Below are 21,001 nucleotides of genomic sequence, written 5' to 3'. Positions count from 1 at the left end.
AATAAGGTGGTCTCTGTGGGAGCCATTACTAGCCTGGCTGGAACTACATCATCCTTTAATTAAATTATCTGGTAAAATGCCCCTTTATTTAAAGTTATTCCAAAGCAGTACTGGAGAACGGAACTGTAGAGCTTCATTGTTGAAATCAAAGTTGTGACACCACCATATAATCACACTGTAAAGCTGAAATGAGATTTTGCACCTATATGTTGTCTCTGAGACTCAACATACTTGTATATTCCTCCAAAGAATGGGGCTTATATTTGTGTTAGCAATAGTTAGAGAGTTCCCCTGTCAAGGGATTTATTATCATTTCTAAATTGATTTAATTGATGCCAAGACACTACACTGATGAATGTTTTAAAGTAAAAATAATAATAATGTAAAAGCATAAGGCAAACGTCATAACAATGTCAAGACATCATACCAGAACTATTTTGTGGTTCTCTCCTACTCCTTAAACATTGTATTTCCAATCTTCTCATCTGGAGGAAAAAACAGAAGGTTGTTTCTTCTCTCCTTTATCGTCTCTCCCATTCTGGTTGCTGGGAGAGAAGTACAGTAATATTCTGGTGATTCTTACTCCGGGAGTCAGAATGCTATTTCCCTGCATCACACAGCTGGGCTTCTCTGGTTGATGCTCCTTTAACTGCCAGAGACCCAAGCAGAGCAAGTGAATTTTCATCAGATCTGCAAAGTCAGTAAGAACTACATGTAAGACCATGAAGAATACCACGAAGCTATAGAATATATTTGACAAACTGGCACTTTGGACATGCTCTGTACATCATGTTTTATTTATTTTATGCTCTCATCCTTAAGGGGGAATTATATGCTTCATAGGTTAAAGGCTCTGGCTCTTTTCTCATATGAGATACTGACAGCATCATGACGCATATCAGACATTACATTTGCAGAATATTCATGTTGCTCATTTCAGACAGTTCGTAAGAAAAGCAGGTCAAAACAAAAGAAAATGGTCAGTTGTTTTTTAGGTGAGTTGGAAAATGCACAGGGTACTCTGCAACGTTGTCTAGATTTGGATCCTACATCAGCAGATGTCCATCTTCTCATGGCCCAGATCTATCTGTCCCAAGGAAATTTCAGAGAGTGTTCTCATTCATTGGAGTTGGGGGTCAGTCATAATTTTCAGGTAAGAGCTAGTACTTACTACAAAAAATCTTTTTATTGGAAGTATTTGTTCACAATATACAATACGCTGTGTGAGTTAATCCCTTATATGTTGTACTAAACATTTTTCTCTTAGGAAATACCCTTAAGTAACTTACACAGAAATGAGAAATGCAGATATACTGATACCAGCTTCAGCAGTGGCATACAACTCCATACCCCATTTGTTCACTTTTGTATGTTAGTGCTTTCAGAAGAGTCAGTACTCCCCATCTAGTGATATTTCGTGGCTGTCTCTTTATCACCATATCAAATGTATGGGAGGAGCTACAGTAAAGGGTGTGGTCTAATGTCCTGAGAGTGGTCACTTTTCTTCTCCCTATCTGTAGTAACAGATGCCTTCCTAACAAAAAGGGTTACAACATTTATGATCTTGAGATATTTTCTTAGTTTTATTTTCGAGTGAACATTCTTGAGTTGAGAGCAATTTATCTATATCAGAAGGACATCTATTTAGTGTTCCAAGTCAAAGTGGTTTCAGTGTACTTGACAATTCCACAGTAATGGTTTCATGACAACCAGCAATTGAGAATAGACTTTGAGTACTTGCATAAGTAATTGTTGCAGGATCAGGCTCTGGTTGCAAAGTAACTGAATTTTTATCATGATCATACAGCATATACTTACTACTTTTGTCAGGTTCGTGATTATCCACTGTATCACTTCATCAAGGCCAGAGCACTGAATAAAGTAGGAGATTATCCAGAAGCCATAAAAATTTTAAAAATGATTATCAGTTTACCTTATATGAAGAAAGGTGAAAGTAAAAAAATCCTTGGTACCAGTATAACAACCAGTGAATGGGTGTCCATATATCTGGAACTTGCAGAAGCTCTTCGACTCAATGGGGAACTGGTAAGAAATTGAATATAAACTACATTTTCAGTAAGGAGAATGTTATAAATACATTTTTAATTAAAAAGTCAGGAGCCGTTCTGATTAGGCAAATCTAGAGTAATGAAATTTGGTAAGGAAAACTAAACTGGCCATACATTAATAGAGCACAACAAGAATGATGTTTGTAATCTAGATTAGTTGCTAAAATATCTCTTGAAAGATGTTGTGAAATTCATTAGGCAGATATGATATTTTATGATTGTAAATTGACCCATAGGAGGCCTTTCTGTTTCCAGTCTGTATCTGACCTTGTAGGAAAAGGAGACATCTAGAAGAAGGTACAGAATCAGTCTTATTGGGCCTCCCTAAGCAGTTTTGAGGGGCAGTCACACCGGAACTATACTTTTCTTACATAGTAAAAGAGTCTTAATTTTTCAAACTATAGGGATTTTGAACCCAACAGCACAGTTGTAAATACTCTTCAAAGAAGAAGTCCTTTTGGTATACAGTCCATTTATTGTAGCAAGCTCCTCATATATTTTATATGATGTGTCTATACTTTGTAAATTTTAGGAACTGTAGAGTTAGTCCAAGTGTCTCATTAGGCTCATAACTTCATTAGGCTATGAAAATTGCCCTGTTCCTTAGCAATACAATGATGATGATTCCAAATGTCACTGAGGGGATAGTTGATATTCATGTTATCAGTTATCCACTATATATTATGTTATTATTGTATGTAATAATATTGTCCTCTATACTACCTGTGAGCTACTTAATGGCAATTAATCTGAAAGCATGTGTTTATACAGAATATGTCAACTTTCCATCTCACCCTCAAAAGGCTATTTAAATATTCCCACAATAAGTAGTCATTCAAAAAAGGCCATTTGTAGTTCTAACTAGAAACAAAAATTGCATGGTACATTTTAATTCATACTTTCAAATTTAAAATACCTGTACTAACTGGAAACAGTAGTATATCTGTCATCTTGTGTATTATGTGTGTATACATTGTCCTCAGCTTAGTCTAGAGCCTGATCCTGAGATGTGCCTTTCACTTTAGTGTGAGCTATAGGCACTCAGAATTTCTTGGAATCAAGTGAATAAAATGTGCACTCTTTTGGGCATAGTCCATAGTGTCCTCTGTAGTGCTCATTAAATTATGTGTAGTAAAATTTGTCATCAGTTATTTAACTGAGATATGTGGCAACTGCAATAAATCCAAAATGAAGCGCATTCTGACACACTTAAAAAAATTAGGAGAATAGACAATGAAGAAAGTCTCATGATTTGCTGGTGTCTTTTTTCCTTGGGTAATAATAGCATCGACAGCTTCCAGTGTCATTCTTGTCTCCTCATGGAGAATTAGTCTATGCAGTTCTGAAGTGCTGAACATTCCCTCTCTTGCCAATTCAAATATATATTGCTCATGAGAAAGTTTGCCATTAGAGTTGGGACAAATTGGTTAATTGAAATAAAGCGTCTCCAAACAAAAGAGAATTAGGTTGAATATTTTCCCTAAATAACCTACTTTCAAATCGGTGCCTGCTATTCAAAGGTAGATAGCACATGTTGTCTGAAATATTTACATAATTTACAAAGGAGATAACTATTGCTTATATATAGTAAATTTAAAAAATAGACTATATCACAAACCTTCAAGTTACTCAGTTATAGATTAGCTGAATAAAGCCTAAACTTTTTCAATAGTTCTCTTGTTTGCTTAAGGAAACACTTTTATTCAATGCCAGATATAACATTGCAAGCTGTCAGACTTAGAGCATCGCACTATTCTTTATTTGTATTGCAGTAGTGCCTAGAGACACCAGTCATAGACCAGAATCCCACTGTAGTGAGCACTGTACAAACACACAACCAAAAGACAGTACATGCCCTGAGGAGCTTACAATCTAAGTATAAGACTGAACATATGGATACAACAAACAGACAGGGGAAACAAAAGGGAACTGTGAAGGTAACCGTGAGACAAGACTGGTTAGCATGAAAAGAAAAGCAGTGGTCACATTGTTTGCAATATTAGGGTTTTGGATTCAATTGAACCTCCAGTTTAATATGAAATGAAAATGGGTTTGGCAAGCCCAACTGCTTTAAAATGAAATACATTTTGCACCAGCTAACCCTGTGATGGTAATAGAGTAATTTAGTTACAATTTTACTTATTTTTTAATATTCCAGCATGAAGCCACTAAAATTATGCAGGATGCCATTAATGAATTTAGTGGAACTCCAGAGGAAATCCGCATCACTGTTGCTAATGTAGATTTGGCTCTCAGTAAAGGGGAAGTGGAAATAGCGCTAAGCATGCTGAGAAATATCACCCCAAGCCAGCCATATTATACTGAGGTTAAAGAAAAGATGGCTCAGATATACCTTCAGATACGGAAGGATAAGAGACTATACATTGGATGTTATTGGTAATATTGTTTAAGATTAATTCTGTTAAAAATGTTTACATTTTCAAATATTTTATTTTAAAAAGATGATGGCTTTATATACAGAAAAAATGCTGACAATATAGAGCAAAACCAATTTCAGAACCTTTTGGAAGCATAGTCTAGGAGTTAAAGTACAGAGCTGTGAATCCAGAAAACAGGGTCCATTTCCACAAGTCACTTTTTTATTTCAGTGTTGTTTGTCATAATCATTCATATTTTTGTTAAGATAACAAGACCTCTAAGTATTTTGGAGGAAAGAGAAAAAAATAGAAACAGTTGAGACTCTTAAGGAAATACATTAATATTTTAAAATACCACAATAAACATTGTTATGACATAAAAGATTATGCTAAACAGTTGGGGTCAGATTGTGCCACCTTTTTTCATCCTGAGTACTGCCTCACTCCGCAGGTGTACTACTGAAAACAAAAATCAATTTTTTGAAGTAAGTTAGTACTCAGTGTGAGTACGGATGGCAGAATTTGCCACTTAATCACTAGCCAACAGTAAATATTTCCCCCAACATTCGCATTAAGGGTCAGATATTTCTATTTCAGAACTAGCATTTTCTTTATTGAAAGAGGCTTTCATCTTCAGCTAAAGAAGACAAAAAAGTTTTTCTGTCATCAGAAACATAAAATACTTACTGATTTTTGACTATTGGATAACATCGGTTTTATGGGGAAAAGAACTGAAGTGGGGAAGACTAAATGCCAGATTCTGTCACTCTCACACGGAGTATGGCCTTCCTCCAAAATTAGACCGCTCAATCAATAGGACTGCTCGCAGAGAGCTCAATTATGTCTTTGCCATTAGCCCTATGTTACGGACAGTGCTTTGCTGTGTTGCCCCAGGAGCAGCTTGAGCAGGAAACTGTGATTCGCAGAGAGAGCATTCTGTATGGAGGCTGTACCCGATGCAGCATACGCTCCCTGAAGCATCAAGCACACCCACGGTGTTTGGCATGTTGGGAGAGCAGAGCTAAGGCTCTGACCTCTCTCTGCTCCCTCTGGCTCACCTGCATGGTTAGCCTGCATCACCTCCCATGCTAATAACGATGACTAAGGTAAATGGCAACAGGAGCACGAGGGAGCATCGTGCAATCCCTCATGCCACCCCATTGCCTGGGTCACAGTTTGGCTCAGAGTAAGATACTACTCAAAATGAGAAAAGGGGGCAGAATCTGAACCTACAAAAATAAAAGTAGACATCATGATTCTATGATTAAATGATTATATATCCCGAGTGATAGATAAATCATTCATTTAACAGCTTTCTATTGTCACACAAACAGCAAAATCCTCAGTCCAGCACCTCTATAACTGAAAGAGATTTTACATAATCATTGTTATGAATTTCCATACACATTAAAAGTATTAGAGAAATGCACTAAATGATCAGAATATTATTTTTTTCTATATTGAGAACTGAATGTTGGCATGTGGTTTCTCACTGATAATGTGAGTAATCCATGTAAACAGGCCACATAATATGTTTGCCCAGATGCACTTGCATTTTCCAAGTTATAACTCTTTTTGTTATTTCTTGCTCATATTCCAAATATGCTGGAATTCTGGTAGTATTTTTTTGGGCTTGTCTATATGAACGGTTGGTGCGGGTCAAGCTGGGATATAAAACTGCTTCGCTCTAGATTGCTGCTCATTAAACTGTCCATGTGGACCCTGCTGCTGTGGACTAACAGTTCAGTAGTGCACTTCGATATACTCCTGTTTCAAAGTGGGATAGATCAGTGTACACTAGGGAATCTTTAGTGTGTGGCAGTGAGGTCCACACCGTTAGTGTACAGCAGGGTGGTGTGGAGTAGTTTTACACCCCAGCTTACTGCACCATAACTGTTTGTACAGAAAAGCCCTTATGCAGCAAGACAAGAGGATAGTTGGGATTACTACTTTTGACTTGCTAAAACTTGTGCTCTTCCTTTTATTTTTATTTTCTCGCTCCACTCCCCTCAATCTAACCTACTTGTTTGTGTCATCCACCTGTCATGTCTGTCTTTTGAATCGTAAGCTCTGTGGAGCATGGAATATCATTTTCTATATTTGTACAGTACCTAACCCAATGGGGTCCCAACCTGCTTGGCTAATAGGCACTATAGCAATATGCATATTATTAAGTGATAATTTCTCACTGGTATTTACAATACCTCCAAGTTTGGTGCCATTTACATTTTTTCCCTCTTCCAGATCCCCATCAGGATATTAAATAGGATGGAACCTAATAAAATTCCTGTGCAGTACCTTCCTAGGCACCTCCCCCACCATTACATATTTGATATATTGCTTTTTATCATTTTCCTTTGTTTATGGTCCATTGGCTATTTTTCAGTGTGCAACAATGTTCAGACAAGCAGAACTGAAATTACTTTGGTGTGTAAGATTTCCTACACGAAAAAGAGTGGGGAGAATTCTTTTGTTTGGTAATAATAGCTCCTTTGTTTTGAGGAGCTCAAACTTCTCTAGGGCTTGGGCCTGCATCATTAGGGGTAATGGAAGTTTTCCCATTTACTTGAATGCAAACAGGATCAAGTCCTTAAAAGCATAGAAATTTTATGTCTATTTTATACCGCGGCACAGAGAAGTTAAGTGATTTCACCCAAGGTTACACTGCAAGTTTATGATACAGTGAGAATGAGAACCCAGACCTCCCCACTCCCAGTCCCTTGCTAAGTCACAGTGTCTCCTAATATTTGATGTAGATGTCTGCTCTGGTGAGGGAAAAGAATATAAGATCATAGAACTTAGAGGAGAAAGAACTGTTAGATCAAGTCCATCCCCCTTCAAGTGCATGATATTGTTCTGCCTCTAAAGGACAATATCCAATATTAAACTCCTATAACACACTTGATCCTAGCCAGAAGGTCAACATACCTGATAAAGAGCCATTATGTACAGCTATTGTATGCTTTATTCATATCCTCCTTGGAATATCACCAATATTTTCAGCTCCCCCAAAAGACTTTTGTGTCTATCAGAGATTGTCAAGTCAGCAAATCCCTATCTAGGGCAAAGTGAAAAACAGAGATTTCCCCTCCATTTACCCACTTCACTTTTTTCCTACCTTGCTTTGCTCTTTTGCACTGAGTTTATATAATTTTCTCAACTAGATATAATAAAGAGACTGTCCTCCACAGTAGCGTGGTTCAGCCTGAGGAATAATTATTCTGGAATAGCTATTTCAGTATATTTCCAAGTGTAGGCAAGCCCTTAGATTCATCTCAGGGGGGATAAACTGCTTGAATTTACCCACTCTGAAGTTTTGTCAAATTCTCCCATTACTGCACTATAGTACCAGTGCTATGAATGGTGGGAGCACTAATGTAGTCTGAGCACAGGTGGGTTTTTTTACTACCGTGTGGTCTAGATTTGTTCTGTTTAGGACTAGGTGACTTAGTAACAAAAACACCCACATCTGGTGCATACTATGCTCCCATCCTTGCTAACACCTGTGGACCTGCCCCAGTGGTAGTCCAATGATGAGAGAATTTGACAAAAACCTCATTGTAGATATAGCTGGGGAGAGGTTGCCTTTTTCTACTAGCTACTTGTGTGTGTGTGTGTGTGTGTGTGTGTGTGTGTGTGTGTGAAGAGGGGCTAGAATCAGACTGTGGTTGTGGAAACTTGTTAAAAATTATATTTTTTTAATTCAAAACATGCAAATATCTTCTAACTATTCTATGTCACCATGAGTTCCTATCACTGTTATCTTCAATTTTCCATTCCAATTCTCTCAATTTGTTTGCTGCACCAGTGTATTGCATCTTGTCTTCATTCAGATTGTGCAAGCATTTTGGAACAGTGGCTGTTAAAGTCATTGGAGCTCCTCTGACTTAAGTTCTAGCTCTGTTTTTTTAATGACAGAACTGACTTTATTTTCTTGAGGTTCATATATTTTCTTACATTTCATGCATTAGATTTCAAAATTTGTCTCTTATGGTTTCTTGATTCTAAATGTTGTTGTTACTTTTTTTTATAGCGAACTGTGTGAACAATTGCCAAGTCCTCAGACTAGCCTTCTCTTGGGAGATGCCTACATGAATATTCAAGAGGTTAGTATAAATTTGTTTAATAAACCTGTAGTAATTCAAACAAAAATACATTTAACTGAAAAGCTGGATTTAAATAATAATAATAAATTAATAACTAGCACTTATATAACATACAATAAATGTTGCTGAATCATTGGCAAAAATATTCCTAACTGCTAATATTACACATCAAAATAACTCTCACTTCTGTCCCTTACTTTTAGCCAGAGAAAGCTGTGGAAGTATACGAAGCAGCTCAAAGAAAGAATCCTTTAGATGCAACACTGGCCAGAAAAATTGGACAAGCATATGTGAAAACTCATCAATATAGCAAGGTCTTGAAAACAAAGGATTTCTTTTATTCGTTGAACATTTAAATCATAAGAACAAAGAAACAAAGAGAAATTATAAAATTGAATAGACGACAGAAGTTATAAATGAATGTTTCATTTTGACCTACTGTAATTCTGTATTTGGGATATTATATTGACATTTTAAAATTTCCTTGTAGGCTGTTAATTATTATGAAGCAGCTCTAAAGATGAGTGAGCAGGACTTCTTGTGCCATGATCTTGCTGAACTCCTCCTCAAACTCAAGAAGTTTAACAAGGCAGAAAGCGTTCTGAATCAAGCTATGGAGCATGACTCTGGTAGCATTATTCATCCTTTCTATTAAGTTTGCTCTGTGTAGTATCGAAGCCTGTGGATCATTTACAATATATAACATTAATTTCTTCATAAATAAGTATTCTAGTTAATTATATTTCTAGACTGAGTACACTTACACAAGCTTTCAATAAATATTTAAATTGCCTTGCGTGAGGGCACGCTCCCAGGCCTTGGTTTACACATTTGTGGGTGGCACAAAAATACTTCATTTTGTACTCCAAATATCAATTCTTGTTTCTGATAGCCAGAAAAATGTCAGACTCAAGAGGTAACATATTACCATTTTTAATCTTTCAGTTAATGACTTGCCTTCCATGATGAAGGATGTCAAGAGCTTGCTTTTACTAGCAGAGGTTTACAAAAACAATAAAAAAGAAGAAGTGATGGGAACTTTGAACAAGGTAATTCATGAGGTTATACAAGCCATATACAATGCTAGAGATCTTCCCTAATCATTTATCAGTAGAAATAGCTTAAGTTCTTCTTTGAGTAGATGCAGCTGTGTATCCCACTTAGGGTGCTGAAGCCAGGCCACTGGCTGCATTGAGGTGGGAGATCACCCTGAAGTCCCCACTTCCCCCAGTACAGGGACTCGGCAATGAGGCTGCACCTGACCCTGACACAGTGCAAGGGCTGAGCCTGCCCCAGAAACACCCTGGGGCCCTGCCTCTCTGCACCAGGCGTGGGTAGGCAGGCTCAGCCCAGCAGGATCCAAGTGTGGAGGGGCTTAGTGTGGGGTGATCCATGTGTGGGGTGAGAGGTTTCTGGGTGGGGCAATCTGGGTGCGGGCAGCTCAGTGGGAAATCTTGATCCACAGGAGTTCGTTGCAGGGTTCCAGGTGTGGGGGCCGTGGGACTCTTCAGGGGATCCAAGTGAAAGTGGTTGGGGCTCAGTGGGGTGGGGGTCCAGGTGTGGGGAGATGGGGCTCAATGGGGGGGTCTGGGTGTGGGGGGCTCAATGGGGGGGTCCGGGTGCTGGGGGAGTGGGGCTTGATGGGGTAGGAGTCCAGTGCAGCTGCTTGGGGATCAGTAGGGTGGGGGTCTGGGTGTGGAAGTCTCATCAGAGGGGTCCAGGTGTAGGCAGGTAGGGCTTGTCAGGGTGAGGGTTCGATGGGCCTGCTTAACGGGGAGCCCCAGCTGCTGATGAGGGGACGCTGCATGCCAGGCTCCCGCTCCACCCCCCCCCCCATGATTCCTCTATCCCCTTTTCTTCTCCATCCCCCTCTAACTCCCACATTCCCCTCCCCCTGCCCTATTCCACCCCCGTTCCTTCCCCACTGCCTCTTCCCCTCACCCCCTTCCCTCATTTCCCCACCCCCCTTACCCAGCCCCACCACGGGCACTCCCGGTTGCACAGAAAAAAGGCAGGCTCCCAGCACATAGTGCCAGTAGTGCTCCCCTTCTGAGACCCAGGAGGCAGCGTTCGGCTGCAGAGTCAGCGGAGCCGAGATGCAGCCTCCTTCAGCTGGGCAGCTCTGCAGTTGAAGAAATGCGGGGGGGCAGTGGCATGTAACCCTGTGTACCCCCCATGCCTCACCTCTGTTTGGGTGGGCAATTCCCCCCCCAAAATGTGCCCACTGTTTGGCTTTCCCCCCAAATGGCTTCCCTTTGCTTCCCTACCATTTTCTGCAGGGAAGCACAGGAATTCTGCGGGGGAGGGAACGGGGGGAGGGAACTGGTGCGGTTGTCATGTGCGCAGTCACACAGAATCCCCCCAGGAGTAAACTACAGCTTGAGTGTGCCTAAGGCTTTTGGGTCACATGGCTGCTTGCATGCAGGTAGTCCAATTTGCCAAGTTACATCTTCACCCTCGCCAAATGTGGCTGAGGACAGTTTATCATCCACCCATCATCCCTTGGACAGTTTGGTCCAGCTCCCTGTGCCGATCCTGGACTCCTTACAGTGGTGGACAGTTCAATGCAATTAATGCCAGGGCATTCCCTTTGTTTGGTCCCCACTAGGACCCAGGAGGCAGCGTTCAGCTGCAGAGTCAGTGGAGCCGAGATGCAGCCTCCTTCAGCTGGGCAGCTCTGCAGTTGCAGAAATGAGGAGGCCTCAGTCTGGGCTCCCTGACTGACTCCTTTCACCCGAGTTGGGAATCAGCACTCCTGTATGCTTTCCCTCTGATTCCAATCATCTTGCACGTAATCCTCAAGCTGAACCACGCCAAGGTCATCCTCATTGATCCAGAGTGGCTGAAAAAATGTCGATTCTCCAACCTTCTGGTATTATCAATTTGGCCTCCCACATCTCTTCCTCTTCATCCAGATCTCCCTACTCAGCGTCATGGTCAGATCTTGCATTCTGCCTTCGGTTCTCTCACTCTGTGGATGCTCCACGGTTAAATGCGGTGGAGGAACAACATTTTGGAGGCTGTTCGATGAGTTTTACTTTACAATAGGAAACCCACTACCACATTGACCCATTTGGTGAAATGGGAATGTTTTCAGTGTGCTCATTGTCTGGCAGGGTTCAACCTGCCAGACAATGTTAGGAATCAAACAGGATGTTAGGAATAATTAAAAAGGGGATAAAGAATAAGACTGAGGATATATTATTGCCCTTATATAAATCGATGGTACGCCCTCATCTCGAATACTGCGTACAGATGTGGTCTCCTTATCTCAAAAAAGATATACTGGCACTAGAAAAGGTTCAGAAAAGGGCAACTAAAATGATTAAGGGTTTGGAACGGGTCCCCTCTGAGGAGAGATTAAAGAGGCTAGGACTCTTCAGCTTGGAAAAGAGGAGACTAAGGGGGGATATGATAGAGGTATATAAAATCATGAGTGATGTGGAGAAAGTGGATAAGGAAAAGTTATTTACTTATTCCAATAATACAAGAACTAGGGGTCATCAAATGAAATTAATAGGCAGCAGGTTTAAAACAAATAAAAGGAAGTTCTTCTTCATGCAGCGCACAGTCAACTTCTGGAACTCCTTACCTGAGGAGGTTGTGAAGGCTAGGACTATAACAGAGTTTAAAAGAGAACTGGATAAATTAATAAAAAGAACAGGAGTACTTGTGGCACCTTAGAGACTAACAAATTTATTAGAGCATAAGCTTTCGTGGACTACAGCCCACTTCTTCGGATGCAAGAAGTGGGCTGTAGTCCACGAAAGCTTATGCTCTAATAAATTTGTTAGTCTCTAAGGTGCCACAAGTACTCCTGTTCTTTTTGCGGATACAGACTAACACGGCTGCTACTCTGAAACCTGTCATTATGCAGGATAAATTCATGGTGGTTAAGTCCATTAATGGCTATTAGCCAGGACGGGTAAGGAATGGTGTCCCTAGCCTCTGTCTGTCAGAGGGTAGAGATGGATGGCAGGAGAGAGATCACTTGATCATTACCTGTTAGGTTCACTCCTTCTGGGGCACCTGGCATTGGCTACTGTCGGTAGACAGGATACTGGGCTAGATGGACCTTTGGTCTGACCCGGTACAGCCTTTCTTATGTTCAATGTTAACTGGCATTCAGGACATCTTGGGGTACTTGTTGCACCTTCAGGTCTTGCACTCAGTTTGTTGAAGGTCCACCTGGCTAAGATTTTGGCATTTCATCTGCTCATCCAGGGGAGGTTGGTATTTTTGAACGCCATGGTAGCAAAGTTCTTGAAAGGAGTCTTTGTCTCCACACACCAGTGAGAGAACTGGTTGCTTTGTGGGATCTCAATATGATTTTAGCAGCTCTGATGGGACCTCCATTCAAGTCTTTGGTATTTTTTTCTTTTCCTCTTCTATGTAAAAAGACTGTCTTCCTGCTGGCTTTGACATACCATTGCAGGCTTTGATGGCAGAGCCTCCTTATATGCAATTCTCTAAAGACAAAATGACCTTGTAGCCACACCCTAAGTTTTTATCTAAAGTGATGTCTTAATTTCACCTCAACCCAGGCAGTGTATCTAGCCGAGTTCTGTCCTAAGTCGCATTCAACCCTGAAGGAGGAGCGTCTTCATTCACTGGCGCTGCCTCGCCTTTTACCTGGACAGGACTAAACCATTTCGTACTTCACCTCTTCTGTCTGTGTTGTATGCAGACCAGATGAAGGGACAGACAATCTCTTCACAGACGGTCTCCAGGTGGATAACTTCCTGCATCAAGACTGCATATGAAATAGCATGAGCAATGCCCCTCAAAGGGTACAAGCTCACTCTACAAGGACACAGGCTACATTGATGGTATTTTTAAGTGATGTGTCAGTATTGGACATTTGAAGAGCCACCACTTAGTCATCTGTGCATACGTTTACCAAGCATTATGTCATTACTGCAGCATCCAGAGCAGATGTGAACTTTGGTAAAGCAGTTCTGCAGTCCTTGTTTAAGTAGACTCTGGGCCCCATCTCCTTCAGGTACTGCTTGTGAGTCGCCTAAGTGGAATACATGTCTGCATCACATCTCAAAGAACCACAGTTACAGCAACTAACCATTTCTTCCAAGGTTCGCCGCCCCCCCCCGAGATGTTGAACATTTGCAACTTCCATTGACTGTACCCAGAGTTGTAGTGCTCAGTTCTTCTGAAAACCAGGCCCTCATTGTGTAGCTCAAATTATTCACTATACACTTCAGTAAATATGGAATTTTGCTATGGGCCTTGGATATATTCATTAGCTCCTTTTTTGAGCCTTGTCCTAACTAGTATTTATGTTCTAATACCTCCCAGTTCTTAAGGATTCTACCATTACATTTTAGGTAGGCAGGCAATTGTAATTTTATTATCACAGGCTATAAGGGATGGAATACATTGCCCCTTCCCTACTCTGTCTCTTAAACAACATAGGATAATAGGGAAAATTCTTTGCTGGTATAACACAGAGAATTTGGCCCAATATTTTTCCCCATTATCAGCCCCATATTGAAAATCTTTTCCCATAACCTTATTTCTATATACGATTCCCTCTATTTGTCTGTTTTCTTTAGGTGGTTTTATTATATTGTTGTGTACTTATAATATTTTAAAAAGTTATTGTGAATTATTAGGCAGTGCCCTGAGCACCTTGGCATGATCAGTGGGTCTAAAATTAATGGGGAATCTCCACTTATTCAGTGAATCCACCATAAAGAATCATTATCTCAATTATCATTAAATGATGTTCTTATGATATATTATGTTGAAGAAAAATGTGTCCATCAAACCTACAGCTAGAATCATTTGGTACTATAAGTATAGGCCGTTGGTAAAATTCACCCCTGTGCTGAGGGACAGCACAGGCCTATCCCCCACTTAGATCCCACTGATTTTGTGCTGCCTTTCTAAACATGGATGAATTTCATCCCTTAAGAATATTCACCTGTTACATGGTAAAAGAGAAGATGCACCAAGCCATTGCCTATAGTAGTTAATTGTATGCACCAGAAAATGAAAAGTCTATAAGAAACAGGTGTAATTTAACCAACTAACATAAACTCCAATATTGCAAAATATTAAGATGACCTAATTACCTTAAAAAAAGAGAAAGTAGCTTCAGAGAATGAAATGGAAATTGGATTTACAATATAACAAAAACCTTTTTGAAACATCTTAAGTAATTTAGCAAGTATAAATTTTAGACCTCCTGCTGCCCAACAAAATTATGAAAAACTTTTAAAATAGTGACTCCATTACTGTTTGAGTTATAATTTCTCTTCGTATATTTGTTTATTCCATAAGGCCTGTGACATACAGTTGAGAATACTGAAGCGTATCCCTCTGGAACAACCTGAATTGATCCCTTCTCAGAAGCAGTTGGCATCATTGATCTGTGTACAGTTTGCTGAGCAATACCTAATTGAGAAAGAATATTTACAAGCTGTTAAATGGTATAAAGATGCACTATGTTATACTCAGACAGATAGTAAAGTAAGTATTGTCTTAAATCCAAGTCAGTATCTGTTCAACAATACTTTAAGTGCACATTAAGCTGGAAAAATAGTTATGTTAGCCACTTTGTTATTTAAGGGGTATGATGAAAATATGTTTAAATATTTAGAATATAAAAAGTACTGTGAGTGAATTCTTAAACTTGCATTTCAGCAGAACAGCAACCAGAAAAAAATAAATACATGCAAGAAGGAAATATTAGTCCAGGCTTTTATTAGTACTTTTTCATTTATTTATTTTATAAAATTCATCCAGTTACCAAAAAACATGGAGCATATGTACAACAACAAAAAAACAGTTGTTTAAGAGAAATTAAATGACAACTGCTACCTCCAGAAAAAAAGCCTTTTCCTATTATACATTTTCTTAATCTTCTGAAGCACGTTTCTATTCGCAACAAAGAAAGGGCCCAGCCCTATAAGATTTACATATGCAAAACTCCCATTACAATTTTGGGCGTTAGATTCTCAGGTCCACTAAGCAGTACAACATGGCCTTGAATATGATGGAGATATCCTATCTTCTAGAACTGGAAGGGACCTTGAAATGTCATTGAGTCCAGCCCCTTGCCTTCACTAGCAGGACCAAGTACTGATTTTGCCCCAGATCCCTAAGTGGCCTCCTCAAGGATTGAACTCACAACCCTGGGTTTAGCAGGCCAATGCTCAAACCACTGAACTATCCCTCCCCCCTGTGCATGCAGAACCTCAATTGAAGTCCATGTGAATTTTGCCAAGTTAGATGCTAATGTTCCCTTTCTGCAAGAAGCGTGCAGTGATGAGCACAACTTTGGGATGCTGTACACTCTCAACTTCATAGTTTCATAGATTTCGGGGCCAGAAAGGACCACTGTTGTCATCTAGTCTGACCTCCTCTATAATACAGACCATAGAACTTCCCCTCAATAATTCCTATAGCAGATCTCTTAGGAAAAACATCCAATCTTGTTTTAAAATTGCCAGTGAGAGAATCTACCATGACCCTTGGTAAATTATTCCAATGATTAACTATTCTCATTGTTAAAAATGTGTACCTTATTTCCAGTCTGAATTTGCCTAGCTTCAGCTTCCAACTGTTGGATCATGTTAGACCTTTCTCTGCTACATTGAAAAGACAATTATCAAATATTTGTTCCCCAGTTAGGTTCTTATAGACTGTAATCAAGTCACCTCTTAGCCTTCTTCTCTTTGTCACCCCTTCAAATGACTTCACTGGGAGCTGATGGCACTCAAGCATGTCACAAGATCAAGCATCTGCAACTTCCATTTAAATGAGAACATGCATGTTTTCCTGGAGTAAATCACAACCATTTCCAAAGGTTACATGGCATGTACTGTGACTTTTCTGTAACTGTTTTGCCCCACATCAACTGGAGCTGTTTATTTCTAAGAGAAAAAATGCTATACCCATCATTTGGGACAATTAAAACTAGACAAGACAAAAGCACTGAAGAGCATACTGGTCTTTGGAGCATTCTGCTTTGTCAGGAGGATGGCATAAATGTTGTTATGGGACAAATTTATCCCTGAGATCACTTTGCTGAAAATCTTTTCCATCTCTAACCTCTGAGATAGGAATTCTGAATCAAGAAAGAAAAAAAAATATGACTCAATATCAATTACACTGATCACTGAAATATTTCCCTTCTTTAATTACTTGTCCTTATTCTCCCAGGTACTATTGCAGTTGGCTCGTCTTTATTTGACAGAAGGAGATATCGTGTCATGCGAACATCATTGTGCTCTGCTTCTTCAAGATGACAATTGCAATGAAATTGCAACAATGGTATAAATGGGTAATATTTAATCATCTATAGACCAGATTAAAGAATTATTTTCAATGTTTAGGCTATTCTAAAGACATTCCTCTGTGTATTGGCATAATATGTCTTATGTCCAAGAAGCTACACTGCAATCGATAGCAAAATAGGTTGCACCTACTAAAGAAACGTTTTCCATGAAGAATCAGAGGAAAGGGAGGTAAGGGGAAAGTGAAAGGCAAATGTATACCTCCCAATCTCCATAAGCGCAGAAAAAACATTAAGCATATACTTACTTATGAGTAATGGAAAAGTGTTTGCTTTTTTGAGGGTAATCTTATACTTCTATCAATTTAGCCCAGGGCAAAGTTTCTCTGATTTGCAGTTCAGTCCATGTTTCACATGGCACCAAGTGAAATATCAGTGTTTATTGCATATAAGTGAGATAGATGGCTTGTTTACATTGTGGATGAATGTGCTATAGCAGTTGTGATTTCTAAAGGGCACTAATGTGTTGCACATTAAGTGGTCCGTGTATACCCTGCTGGTGCACACTAAAGGTTCCCTAGTGTGCTTTAATGTAGTACTGTTTCAAACAGCACTATGTTACTATGCACCAGCAGGGTCTACACCAATCGATTCATGTGAGCACTTTAGTGTGGCCGAGATACCACACCCCTGTAGAGCACATTGCCCCACCAGGTAGACAAGCCCTGAGTCAGTAGATGAAATGGGACACCTGAAAATGAGTTTGGATCCCCTCCAACAGTGCAGTTTACTACATGATAAGTCTGTATGGTTATTACTTGTTTCATTATGCCTTTTAATTTGTAATGTTGAAAGATACCTTTTGATATTATTCAAAATAACAGTTCAAGAAAAACAAAGCCAGCAGCAAACAGTCAGGTAAATATTCACCCTTCTTCTACCCTTTTTCTTTGTACCTTTCCCTATCCCATTCATTTTCAGCCTTCAACTCTGCCAACTTTATAGGTTTTCTCTGAAGCTCAAAACACTTGAATGTGGGATTCAATCTAGAATAGCAGGTGTGACAAAGTTCCTCCTCTATCTTGGTGGGTCCTGCGCTTATTGGTGGATTTTCTTGCCTCAGAGATTCACCATGTGGGTTGGGGAACAGCCCAGAGACCTTCCCCTCTGGGAGAACCCACAGTCCAGGTCAATTGGGAGGTTTGGGGGGGAACCTGGGCCCACCCTCTACTCTGGGTTCCAGCCCAGGGCCCTGTGGACTGCAGCTGTCTATAGTGCCTCCTGTAACAGCTGCATGACAGCTACAACTCCCTGGGCTACTTCCCCATGGCCGCCTCCAAACACCTTCCTTATTCTCACCACAGGGCCTTCCTCCTGGTGTCTGATAATGCTTGTGCTCCTCAATCCTCCAGCAGCACACCCTCTCACTCTCAGCTCCTCACACGCACACCACAAACTGATGTGAGCTCCTTTTTAAAACCCAGGTGCCCTGATTAGCCTGCCTTACTTGATTCTAGAAGCTTCTTCTTAATTGACTCCAGGTGTCCTAATTAGCCTGCCTGCCTTAACTGGTTCTAGCAGGTTCCTGATTACTCTAGTGCAGCCCCTGCTCTGGTCACTCAGGGAACAGAAAACTACTCATCCAGTGACCAGTATATTTGCCCTCTACCAGACTCCTGTAACCCACTGGTCTGGGTCTGTCACACAGGGTATACCTTATTACTGAAGTGTATGTTTTAGCCATGTGATGGATCAATCAGTGCAGTAACTTGTACCAGGAATAACTCGCTTGAAGAATTCAGTCCCAACACAGGCACTGATCCCCTAAACACATACACATGTGAGTTACCTTAATGGAAGTTTTCTTTGAATTAAGTATAACAATGAATAATACAGTAGTAAAGTAGCCATTGTGTTATTTATTTCAATGTTAAATTCAGGAGTTTTGTATTGGCTCCCATTACATTTATTACACTTCATTTAGTATGCTGAAGATTTTCATTGTGGTAATACCAAACTGCATGGTGGAAGCTGTCTCTGATGAAGCTGGAGATTTTGGCAGCTTGGGAGGGGACAGCTGGGCATTTGGGCTCCTGGAGAGGCAGCTTGGGGCAGTGGGATAAGAACATAAGAACAGCCATACTGAGTCAGACCAATGGTCCATCTAGCCCGGTATCCTGTCTTCTGACAATGGCTAGTGCTAGGAGCTTCAGAGAGAATAAAGAGGACAGGGCAATTTCAAGTGATCCATCCCCAGTCAGCCAGTCCCAGCTCGTGGAAGTCATTAGGGACACCCGGAGCATGGGGTTATGTCCCTAATAGCCATTGATGGACCTATTCTCAATGAATTTATCTAATTATTTTTGGTATCCAGTTATATTTTTGGCCTTCACAACATCTCATTGCACAAGTTCAACAGGATGAATGTGTGTTGTGTGAAGAAGTACTTCCTTTTATTTATTTTAAACCTGCTACTTATTAATTTCATTGGGTGACCCCTGGTTCTTGTGTTATATGAAGTGGTAAATAACACTTCTCCATTCACTTTCTCTGCACCATTCATGATTTTATAGACCTCTGTCGTATCTCCCCTTAGTTGTCTCTTTTCTAAACTGAACAGTTCCAGTCGTTTTAATCTCTCCTCATATGGAAGTTGTTCCATACCCCTAATAATTTCTGTTGCCCCTCTCTGTACCTTTTCCAATTCTAATACATCTTTTTAGAGATGGGGCAACCAGAACTGCATTCAGAATACAAGTTTGGGCATGCCATGGATTTATATAGTGGCATTATATTTTCTGTGTTATCTATTCCTTTCCTAATGGTTCCTAACATTCTGTTATTTGTTGTTGGGTTTTTTTTGACTGCCACTGCATATTGAACAGATGTTTTCAGAGAACTGTCCATGATGACTCCAATATGTCTTTCTTGAGTGGTAACAGCTAATTTAGACCCCATCATTTTGTATGTTTAGTAGGGATTTTTTCCCCATGTGCATTACTTTGCACTTATCAACATTGAATTTCATCTGCCAATTTATTGCCCAGCCACCCAGTTTAATGAGCTCCCTCTGTAGCTCTTCACATTTAGTTTTGGACTTAACTATCTTGAGTAATTTTGTATCATCTGCAAATTTTGCCACCTCACTGTTCACCCCCTTTTCCAGATAATTTATGAATATGTTGAACAGTACAGGTCCCAGTACAGATCCTTGGGAGACCCTGCTCTAATGATCTTTGGGTTCATTAAATAACAAACCAGTCAATGAAAAAGGAATTAAACTTTAATAAAACAAACTGGAGAGCATCTCTGGTGAACTGCTGCACACATCCATGCGATATTCCCAACCCCCGCCTTCAGGGCACATCTCTAAATTCCGGAGCATTTCTAAATTATTATCTTCTACAAACATATCTTTACGCCTATTATTTACCTCTCTCCACTGTGAAAACTGACCATTTATTCCTACCCTTTCTTTTAACCAGCTGCTGATCCATGAGAGGGTCTTTGCTCTTAACTATGACTGCTTAGTTTTCATCGGTGAGGGACCTTGTCAAAGGCTTTCTGAATGTCCAAGTAGACTATCTCAACTGTATCACCTTTGTTCACATGCTTGTAATAGATTGGTGATGCATGGTTTGCATTTACAAAAGCTGCGTTGACTCTTCTCCAATATATTGTGTTCAACTATGTGTCTGATCATTTTGTTCTTTATTGTAGTTTCAACCAGTTTGCCTGGTACTTAAGTTAGGCTCACCGACCTGTAATTGCCAGGATCGCCTCTCGAGCCTTTTTTTAAAAATCAGCATTACATTATCTCTCTTTCAATCATCTTGTACAGAGGCTGATTTAAGCAGTAGGTTACACACCACAGTTAGCAGATCTGAAATTTCATATTGGATAAGCATGTCAGGACATATTTCTGCTAACATGACCAGCAGCAAAATAGCTAACAGCCTTGACAATGAAATGATCTTATTTATATTTCAGAGTTAACACAACCTATTTAAATTAAGGGGGCTGTTCACATCTCTCAAAACTAATGTCTCATGCTTGTCTGCAACTCAGAAAGGTAGCATTATATAAGTTTCCACTAGGTTTGTTTTCTAAATTATTTCAGCAACCATAATTATTAGAAATATTTTTTTAACGGAAAGCTTTGATTTTGGAGCATAATTCTTTAGTAAGGGA

General features: G+C 40.0%; 1 protein-coding gene across 3 annotated transcripts in view; it reads left to right on the top strand.

Annotated features, from left to right (window-relative positions):
- Positions 1-21,001, top strand: part of TTC21A (tetratricopeptide repeat domain 21A) — a 60,725-nt gene that overhangs the window by 27,892 nt on the left and 11,832 nt on the right. For all 3 annotated transcript variants that reach the window (XM_042859533.2, XM_005297144.5, XM_008163007.4), the window contains 9 exons: positions 996-1,153; positions 1,831-2,046; positions 4,228-4,466; positions 8,481-8,553; positions 8,757-8,867; positions 9,044-9,182; positions 9,499-9,602; positions 14,854-15,042; positions 16,738-16,848. In XM_042859533.2, the coding sequence (XP_042715467.2) occupies positions 996-1,153; positions 1,831-2,046; positions 4,228-4,466; positions 8,481-8,553; positions 8,757-8,867; positions 9,044-9,182; positions 9,499-9,602; positions 14,854-15,042; positions 16,738-16,848 (1,340 nt within the window). The remainder of the gene's footprint in view (positions 1-995; positions 1,154-1,830; positions 2,047-4,227; positions 4,467-8,480; positions 8,554-8,756; positions 8,868-9,043; positions 9,183-9,498; positions 9,603-14,853; positions 15,043-16,737; positions 16,849-21,001) is intronic.

The sequence above is a fragment of the Chrysemys picta genome, chromosome 2, assembly GCF_011386835.1.
Source record: "Chrysemys picta bellii isolate R12L10 chromosome 2, ASM1138683v2, whole genome shotgun sequence".
Taxonomy (NCBI): Eukaryota; Metazoa; Chordata; order Testudines; family Emydidae; genus Chrysemys; species Chrysemys picta.
The sequence above is the reverse complement of the archived record's forward strand: the minus strand, read 5'-3'. Positions and strand labels throughout refer to the sequence as shown.